The sequence below is a fragment of the Nelusetta ayraudi genome, unplaced genomic scaffold, assembly GCF_046127955.1.
Source record: "Nelusetta ayraudi isolate G7.1 ecotype Tasmania unplaced genomic scaffold, CSIRO-AGI_Nayr_v1 ptg000146l, whole genome shotgun sequence".
In the NCBI taxonomy this organism is placed as follows: Eukaryota; Metazoa; Chordata; class Actinopteri; order Tetraodontiformes; family Monacanthidae; genus Nelusetta; species Nelusetta ayraudi.
In genome coordinates, this window is record NW_027466196.1 from 197,501 (window position 1) to 207,500 (window position 10,000).

The 10,000-nt window shown below is 47.5% G+C and overlaps 2 protein-coding genes across 3 annotated transcripts in view; both read left to right on the forward strand.

Annotated features, from left to right (window-relative positions):
• cntn4 (contactin 4) overlaps nt 1-10,000 on the forward strand; it is a 96,542-nt gene that overhangs the window by 34,994 nt on the left and 51,548 nt on the right. For both annotated transcript variants that reach the window (XM_076013391.1, XM_076013390.1), the window contains exon 4: nt 1,206-1,381. In XM_076013391.1, coding sequence (XP_075869506.1) covers nt 1,206-1,381 — 176 coding nt within the window. The remainder of the gene's footprint in view (nt 1-1,205; nt 1,382-10,000) is intronic.
• Nucleotides 3,241-5,625, forward strand: LOC142879867 (tripartite motif-containing protein 16-like). Its single transcript, XM_076013394.1, has one exon. It carries the CDS (start codon nt 3,496-3,498, stop codon nt 5,158-5,160), a length of 1,665 nt encoding a protein of 554 aa, XP_075869509.1. The 5' UTR covers nt 3,241-3,495; the 3' UTR covers nt 5,161-5,625.

Sequence of the window (10,000 nt, forward strand, 5' to 3'; positions counted from 1 at the left end):
TTCACGCTGCGGTTGCAGTCGTGTTTCCACTTCAGCCTGACGAGTCAGACAGAAACATCACAAAGGGGAGAAAGAAAAACATGTTTTTATATCTCCTGTGTTTTTCCACCAGTGCAGTGTGAACTGGACTGGAGTGTTAACTTGGTGTGTGAGGCTCCTCTGCATCCTGAGCTGAAGCACTAATTGTCATTCGGCAGTGGAGAACACACTTTGTTGTTGTTGTTCTTCGATCGAGAGGCGTTACGCTGCTGCAAAATAATTCTGCTGATCTATTTATTTCATTTTTAATTATTTATTTTTTAATTTATTCTTATTGTTTGTTTTTCAATTTTATTACATCTAATTTAATTTCATTCGATTTGTTGTCCAACTTGTGATTGGCTAATGAGCCCAGCAGCTAATGATCGGCTGCTGGGCTAGTGTGTGTGTGTGTGTGTGTGTGTGTGTGTGTGTGTGTGTGTGTGTGTGTGTGTGTGTGTGTGTGTGTGTGTGTGTGTGACTTCCTAGTTTGACTATTTCACTTTGCTTGATTCTGTACAATTCTGTATAATTCTCTCTCAGAGTGAATCCACAACACATTGAGCAGCATTATGCATGACCAAGATGATGATGATGATGATGATGATGATGATGATGATGGTGGTGGTGGTGGTGGCGATGATGCTACCAAGCGTCGGATGTTGCTGACAAATTGACAAATTGTGGCAAATTGGCACTGAAGCAGAGTGAAGATAACACTGCACACACACACTCACATACACATTCACAGAGAGTGAGAGAGAGAGAGAGAGAGAGAGAGAGAGAGAGAGAGAGAGAGAGAGAGAGAGAGAGAGAGAGAGAGAGAGAGAGAGAGAGAGAGAGAGAACACCACACTGTGCACAACTTGCCTCAAAGGAGGCTTTCACAAAGCTGTGCCGTCATTGGCAGTGAACCCACTGTCTCTCCTCCAATGAGGCGAAGCAGCCAAACTGTCGTCATTTGGAGGCAAAGTTATTTGACTTTTTTTTTTTTTTTTAAGTGGAAAAGTTGGAAAAACAAGAGAACTTCCCCTTCAGAGTGTCGACTGGGTGCCTGAGTGACGATCACCTGAGGGTCTGGTCACATGGTCGCACTTCCTGTTCCTGCTTCAACTCTTCCCAACCAACCAGTGACCCGTTCCCTCGAGTGTCAGGTGTTTATTTTATTCCTTCGACGTTGTGTTCCAGGTGGAAGCTGAACGGCTCGGAGGTCGTCTTCAGTTCGGGCCTGGACTTCAGCCTCTCCGGAGGAAACCTGCGGATCAGCCGGCTGAGCCGGGAGCGGGACGCCGGGACCTACCAGTGCCTGGCCTCCAACGCCTTCGGCACGGTGGTGAGCCGCCAGGCCAGCCTGACCTTTGCCTGTGAGTCCCGCCCCCTCCTCCTGCCGCCTCACACTCATCAGTCACAAGTAGCTTGATTGGATGAATCAAGTAGTGACGGGTCTTTGGCGAACGAACCGGTTCTAAGAGCCGACTCAGTGAGGAGAGCGAACAGGACCGGCTGCTGATTCCAAGCCGAGTTGGCGGCGATTAAGAAGGTGTTTCAGTGGAGATTTTATCTCATTAAAATCAATATTAAAACGGGATAAAGCCAATGATAAATACCTTAGTATATCACACACACACACACACACACACAAACACACACACACACACACACACACACGTAGCTGAATGCCGCTTTTTGTTTGTTTAGCAAATTCCTTATTCTTCATCTTGTTGTGATGTTGTGTTGGTGTTCTTTCACGTGTCCATGGTTTTGCTATTTTATATTTATTTTTACAGCACTGTGTTCCATGTCGTCTGCATAAATACACGTTTAATGTTGATACTATAAACATTGCTCGTTAATTTCAGCGCATCATTTGGTACTTAAACAATTTTAACTCGAAGGAGCCGCTTGGGAGCCCAACAGAACCGGAGTTCCTGTCACTGGAGTGAAGCGGAGGGTCGTTGGCTGCTTTTTTAAATGCGAGTGTGCATGAGTTTTCCCCAGCTGATTCTTTTTACCTGTGTTTGCTTTTGAAACGGCCCAGCAACAAATGCAATGAAACAAATCAACCAATCAACACAGCGAAGTGCGAGCGGCCCTCGTGATGGTGTGACATGCAGAACGCCTGACGTTGTGCAAATCTGCAAAGAATCTAAAATTCTAAAGGGCCCCATAAGAATCTTTTAGCCTTTATACGCATTAAGAAAATAATGAAAGTAGAGAAGAACAATTTGGACTTTTATAGACAGAAAAATAAATGTGTTTGATGCTGAAAAACATTGAAAAGATTTTTATATTGATATATTGATTATCAATGAATGAAGTCAGTGAATGCCCCTTTGCTTCTTTTCATGTCTTTTGCATGTATGTTCAGTATCTTTTATTAATACACAAATGACTGCGAGGATGGTCAGAGGTCAGAGGTCACCTGACTCCAGCCATTGATCTGGTCGCTGCTTTCAGACCTTTGACAGACGTCGATGTGTCAGAGTGGCGGCCTCCGAAACTCACTTCCTGGAGAGGCAGGAAGTCAATGACCCACCCCCCACCCCCCCCACCCCCACACACACACACTCACACTCCACCCCCCCACCCCCCCTCGGTGTGTGAACGCCTCCTATGATGACGAGCTGATGACTTCAGCAGCCAGTGTGACTCAGATTGGATCCCGGGGTGTTATTTATTTATTTTTTTTATATTTATTTATTAATTTTCCAAGGCCAGCGCTGCGTCCTGGTGCTGATGAGTGGACCGACTCCTCAGCACTGGGACGTCACCGTCGCCGGCACTGTGACACTTCCATCAATTGGCGGCGTCGACCTCGGCAGGGTCAGCAGTGGGCGTGCACACGCGCCAGCGAGCGCCGTCCGTCTTCTTTATTGCTGCCCGCTATGACTTCATTAAGTGCGCGGCGGCGACTGACTGGCTGGGGTCGCTGAGGATGATCCAAAGGTCACACGCCATCACGCTGAGTGTCGGGTAATTATTTACAGAAGTATGAGACGAGCGGGCCGGAGTGTTTGTGCTTCCACGAGGCTCCTGGGAGGCAGGTTTCCACGGTCACATGACCTTCGGCCGCTGGTTGGTTGTGAGCGCGCTCAGTCTCTGGGTTTCAGGCACTTGAACTCGCCTCTGATTAACTCGGCTGGGATGAAAAACAGGAGCAAAGTTCGTTTTTGATTGTGAAAAAAAGAGAGAAAAAAAACAAGTGACTGAATGTGTTGCAGTCCCAGTGTGGAGAAGCTGCTGCTGACTGAACTGATGGTCTCACTGTGTCAGCTGGGACTCTGCTGCTCAGTCACAACGAGGAAACAAACACACACCTTGACTCTCCTCTTCCTGGAATGAATCAGTGCTTTAGTAGTCCCGCCCCCTGTGCTGCCTGCAACCAATCACAGCCCTGTATGGTCGTTCCTTCACCTTCAACTCAACCGGATTTCACTGCTGAGGAAGTAAAACTCAGTCAGTCGCTCTCTGAGGTGAAATGGCTCAGTCAGGAGCTCAGCTGGACCCAGAAACCTTCTCATGTTGCCTCTGTCTGGATCTTCTGAAGGATCCAGTGACTACTTCCTGTGGTCACAACTACTGCAAGATGTGTCTCCAACATCACTGGGATTTAGAGGAGGTGAGGAGAGTCTACAGCTGCCCTCAGTGTAGGAGGAGCTTCACAACGAGGCCTTACCTGGAGAAGAACATCATGTTAGCAGCTTTAGTGGAGAACCTGAAGAAGACTGGACTCCAAGCTGCTCCTGCTGATCACTGCTATGCTGGAGCTGGAGATGTGGCCTGTGATTTCTGCACTGGGAGGAAACTGAAGGCCTTCAAGTCCTGTCTGGTCTGTCGGGCCTCCTACTGTGACTCTCACCTCCAGCCTCATCTCCGGTCTTTAACATTTCAGAGACACAAGCTGGTGGATCCCACCCAGGAGCTCCAGGAGAACATCTGCCCTCGTCATGATGAGGTGATGAAGATGTTCTGTCGCACTGATCAGCAGATGATCTGTTATCTCTGCTCTGTGGATGAACATAAAGGTCATGACACAGTGTCAGCAGCAGCAGAGAGGACTGAGAGGCAGAGAGAGCTGGAGATGACCAGGCAGGAGATCCAGCAGAGGACCCAGCACAAAGAGGAAGACCTGAAGGTGCTTCAGAAAGAGGTGAAGTCCATCAATGGCTCTGCTGATAAAGCAGTGAAGGACAGCGAGGACATCTTCACCCAGATGATCCGTGTGCTGGAGAAAAGACGCTGTGAGGTTCAGCACCAGGTCAGATCCACACAGGCAGCAGAAGTGAGTCGAGTCGAAGATCTTCAGAAGAAGCTGGAGCAGGAGATCACTGAGCTGAAGAGGAGAGACGCTGAGCTGGACAAGATCTCACACACACTGGATCACAGTCAGTTTCTCCACAACTTCTCCTCACTGCCAGCACTCAGTCAGTCTCCAGACTCCTCCAGGCTGGAGATCCGTCCTCTGAGATACTTTGAGGATGTGACAGCAGCTGTGTCCAAGCTCAGAGATAAAATACAGGAAGTTCTGATGGAGACTCAGACACACATCTCATGGACTGTGAGAAACGTTGATGTTTCACTGAATGAACCAGAACCCAGGAGCAGAGAGGACTTCCTCAGATATTCACGTCAAATCACTCTGGATCCAAACACTGTCAACTACCAACTGTTGTTGACTGAGGAGGACAGAAAAGTGACAAACAGAGGAAGATTTCAGTCTTATTGTGATCATCCAGACAGATTCACTGACTGTTATCAGGTCCTGAGTAGAGAGAGTCTGACTGGACGATGTTACTGGGAGGTGGAGAGGACAGGGAAGGTTGGTGTAGCAGTGGCCTACAGGAACATCATCAGACCTGGAAGTTTGAGGGAAAGTGAATTTGGATTCAATGACAAATCCTGGAGTTTATTTTGTTCCTCGGGTCAGCATCAGTTTTATCACAACAACATCAGGATGGCGGTCTTAGGCTCCAAGTCCTCCAGAGTGGGAGTGTACCTGGACCCCAGAGCAGGTCTTCTGTGCTTCTACAGAGTTTCTGGAACCATGAAACTCCTCCACAGAGTCCAGACCACCTTCACTCAGCCGCTGCACGCTGGATTTTGGGTTGGTTTTGAGTCTTCGGCTGAGTTGATGAAACTGTGAAGCTTCATGATGTTGCTGACTGTCTCCAGCTGTCAGTCAAACACGGTGGGCGGAGCCTCGACGCCACCTTCTGTTTGTGCTCCTGATGACTGTTGTCGACCTGATGTCCTTGGTCTCCATGGTTGCTGGATGTTTGTGCGACGTTGTTTCTCTTCCTCTGCAGTCGATTCACCCCACAGATTAATAATCTGTGATTAGTCCAGATTACAACTTTATTACTGTGGAAACACAGCTGAGGTCTGTTTTCACTCTTGACCTTCCTGCCATCAGGTGTCACCTTTTGCAGGAGAACTGATCCACCTGATGAACCTTCTGACTGTTGATCTGTTTATAAAGAATCAAATGAATGGATGTAAATACTCTGAAATCATTTTTTCTTTTGATTCGCGTCATAAACTGTTGTGTGTTGGGCTAAATTTGAAGAGTAAATAAATGCAACTTAAACAATGAAGTAAATGTGTCATGAAGTTGAAGCTCTTGATTGAAAACAAAAAACAATAAAGTGTGTTTCCTTGCAGTGAAGTGGTGATAATCAGTGAGGTGATGTGACTGGTTGTCAGGCAGCAGGTCGTAAACAGAGGGGGAGTCAGAGGGTCAGCAGCGCTCCACATCTTTCAGCCTTTAAAGCTTTTATTTCAGATGTCTTCTCACCTGACTGTCATTGTCACCGGCTGCTGATTGGTGGACTCGCTGAACAGGCTCCGCCCATTGAAACAACACTTTTAGCCTTCATGGTGAATGGTTTCTGCCTTTTGCTGGTTGTCTTTGTTCCTTCCTCATTTTCTCCAGTCAGCTGTCCGTTGTCCAGGTTCTCAGCACTTTATCACAGTGTTTGTGTTTCCACCTGCAGCTTCCTGATGATTGCGGCTCAACAACCAGGATTTGAATAGAAAGGTGTTTTAAAGGCTTCGATGTTTCTTCCTCCTTCCTTTTCATTGTCTTTCTTTATTCTTGCATTTTTGCGTTATCTCGGGAGAGAAGTGCAGGCAGTTTGAACATTAACAGACTCCAGTCGCGACGCCACGCTAGACCACTCCCCCAAGGTCAGCGCTGGAATCTCCCTGGCGGCGCTCCAGAACCTGCAGCTCCTGCCCTCCCTGCTGCAAAACTTTTGATGGATGGTGCGACGGCGGCTGCTCTCCTCCCAGCCCCTCCCACCACCCACCGGGAGGAGGCCGGGGTAACTGATGGGCAGCGCCGGCGCCACTCAATACCGGCTGCCCTTGATTAGTTCGTCCATTGACTCTGCATCGGTGATTATGTGGAAGATGCACGCTCATAATTCACCCTGATGAATGGGCGGCGTTCCTCGGATAAAGTGCGCTCACGTGGCTTCCGTGTGTCGCCGCGGAGGCCGGGACGGTCGCTGGCGCAGGAGAAGAGCTGAGGTGTTGCAGGAGCTAATCGTCAGGTTGAAGGGACATTCTGTCGTGTGGAAGGGAAGGGCGTTAGCGAGACACACTGGCCACCATCCTCCCGTACAGCCAGCTGCCTTCATTTTAAATCTGGAGTCCGGGGTCGTGGCTGTGGTCAGTTCTTCAAGGCGCTGGCATTGATCATGTGACCAAACTGTCTACTGGCTCTCAACGTGCACAGAGGGGTTGGTTTTTTTTTTTTAACGCTGGATGAGGAAATGTTCCGGGAAGAGTAGGCAAGTAATTGCCTACTGTACTGATTAACAACCCTCTCTAATGCTTAACTGAGCAGATCAATACCTCAATACCTCAGAGGTTAGACTGATAGGTTGCTATTCTCATTGCTCGAGGTCTATGTGTGTGTGTGTGTGTGTGTGTGTGTGTGTGTGTGTTTGTGTGTGCATATACATGTATATGTATGTATATAAATATGTATGCAACAAAAAAGTGTGAAAGCACTCAAACCAGTTTTATATTTTAGATGATCTAGAATAACCACCCCTCATATAAATATATATAACATCACATATTTGGGTATTTGATGTCTTCAGTGTGTATCTACAGTGTAGGAAGTAGTCAACTTTTGACTGGTGCAGCTCCAGTCTCTTCAGCTTTGTTCAACGTGGCAGGCTCGCCCCTTGTTTGTGCAGTTTGCTGGGTTTTTTTTTTTTTTTTTTTTTTTATAGCAGTGTTGTGGTCTCCAGGCTGAAGGACAGGATGTTGCTCAGACAAATCCTCAAAGTGAAGGTTTAGAGAAGGAGAAATAAAGTGTTGCACCACCCCGACCTCTAAATAACCAATTTAAGACTTTAAGAAGACAGAGTGACTCCATTCAGCTCATCCTGTCAAATCCCAAACCTCTGGAAGCTGCTGCATCCGCGCCACTGGTGCGCCTTGCTGTCCACCATTTAAAGCTTAAACTTCACCCTGGCACTCATTTGATGTGTTAGTGTCTGTAGACAATGTTTTTTCAATTCATGAATTGATAAAAAAAAAAAAAAAAAAAAGCAAAGATTTCTCAGTCCAGCCGTCAAATTCACCACTTTAGCTTTTAATTGTTGCCAAATTTGGCTCGTTTTTTTGTTTTTTTTTACAATGTAAAAAATACAAATCTGAATGGAGACGGCAAAGTTGCACACCACAAAACTTTTCTTAATTGGCAAGAAAGGTTTGCGAGCTGGCAAAGTGGCGCTGGAGCCGTTTCCACACGGTGAGGTGAAGTCGCCCTGACGTCTGGGACGTCTGTCTGCGTGCCGTGATGTCATCCCACCGGCCAAGGTGGCTGATTGGTTGAGACGGCGGCCCAGGTGTGCGCTGATGTTGGCTAATGGATCCAGATTGGACATCGGAGGTGTTTCTACTGCTGCCATTAATCATCGTTAGCGCCACCTTCTGTCACTCTCCCTCTCTCTCTCTCTCTCTCTCTCTCTTGTTCACTTTTTGCTCTTTGGCCACCAACAGATGTGGAGGTGCTGGAGGTTTTTTTTCCCTCTTTTCTTTGGTTCTGATTTCACTGCTCTTGCAGCAGCAGCAGCAGCCTTTCAGCAGCAGGCGAGGCCGCGTCTGGCGTGATGCTGATGGCGAGTCAGCGCGGGTCCACTCACGCGCACGCTGCCACTTCACAAATCGCCAGCGCTTTGATCTCAGCCCCTCCCCCCCACCAAAAAATAAATAAATAAAAAAATAATGCCCAAAAAGATGCTTTTTATTTTTTTTGGAATGAGTCCAGGAGCTCAGATGTCTCCCGCTCTCGCCCTCTTTGTTCTTGTGGGCTCCTGTTTTTTGGAGGGCGACTCTGCGCTTTTATCTAAACCTCCTTTTGCGCCTTCAGATGAAAGTAAGTGGCGGCTGCGCTGCATAAAAAGCTTCCGCCTCCACGCTGGAGTGGCCAGGTTTTTTTTTGGCGGAGGGAGGGGGGTTGTTTGTTTGTTTGTTTGTTGTTGTTGTTGTTGTTCTTTTTTTTTTTTTTCAAAAAGAAGAATCAAAGCCATATTTTCTCCTCCGCCAGTACAGTGCGTCTGATTTTTGAAGGCTGCTCGCTGATCTGCGGCACTTTTCACCGCTCGCCCAGAAAATCCTCCTCGTGTGCGGGCCAAAAACATGTAATCGGCGTAAATACAGTCCCGGCTGAAGATGCAGATACGGCGGCTCTCGCCTCCTCTGCGGCTCCCAGGGACACTGAGGTGTGAGCTGGTCGCCAGATACGCTGAGGAGCGGCAATCTGCGAAATATGGCCTGGCGTAAAAAATAAATGGGCCGAGTTTTCTGGGCTCAGAGGCCACACACACACACACACACACACACACACACACGTCATAAAAGTCCTGCCACTGGCCATCTGCAGCTCACAAGAGCCGCGACCTTGTTTTGTCATGTTTGAATTCACTGCGTAACAGATTGTTGGGACACAAAACAGACATGAAATATATCATCATTAGCATCATTAGCTGCTGCTAGACACTGGGACATCCAGCAACAAGCTGAGGGTTTCGAATGGGTTATTACAAAATTTAAAAAAAATCCACCAGTGGAATGAAAAATGTTTCCTTGGTCAGTCGTCTAATTCTGATCAAAGTGGGAGGAATGGAGTTATTGCTGCCTTTAAAAGCCCAGAAGTGAAGGAAGTGAAGTGAAGCAGTCATTAGAAGGTGTTGTTAAAAAGAACTGCATGTATTGACTGACTTGACCAAATACATTTATGCGAGGCACATACTAGGTGTTCCTCACATTAAATGCAGTTACAATTGACAAATTATTATTTTTATAAAGAAGAACAATACATAAAATAATAATTTCTTCAAGGATGAAATACTGAAATTTAACACAAATGGGGGATGGAGGGGGGGGGGGGTGAGACTGTATCCATGAATGTCACAAAACAGATTTCCGAGCTTCGTGTTTTACATCCCTGGGCCACGTCGGGCGTTAACCTTTAAAAAAATATTCCAGAGTGCCGCCTTAATGGGCTCTAAAGTCTCATTAGTTGAACTGCGCTCCTGGGTTGAGGAGATTTATGTTTAAAAAAAAAAGAAAAGAAATAATTAAAAGCTGCTCCTTAATTGACTTGTCCCGCAGCCAATATGACACATATTAAGTGACCTTACAGTCCTCTTCATAAATCACTGGACCCTGTAATAATTTTACACCGAACCAATCGCCGACCTCGTCTGTAAAGTGAGCCGCTTGCAGCTGGGCGACGGGGAGAGACGTCGGCAGCAGGACGGGTGGAAGGTTAATCAAGGTCGATGAAGCCGGATTCATGTGGATTAACATCAACCCGCCGACGGAACCCGTCTCCGTGCGCCGCTTGCACTTTGACCTCTGCTGGAATCCATCCCACCATCCCTTCATCACTCCTCCTGCACTCAGCATCGCTGTGGGCGGAGCCTGTCCCAGCAGTGGAGGAGGAGGAGGCGGGGTTGTGA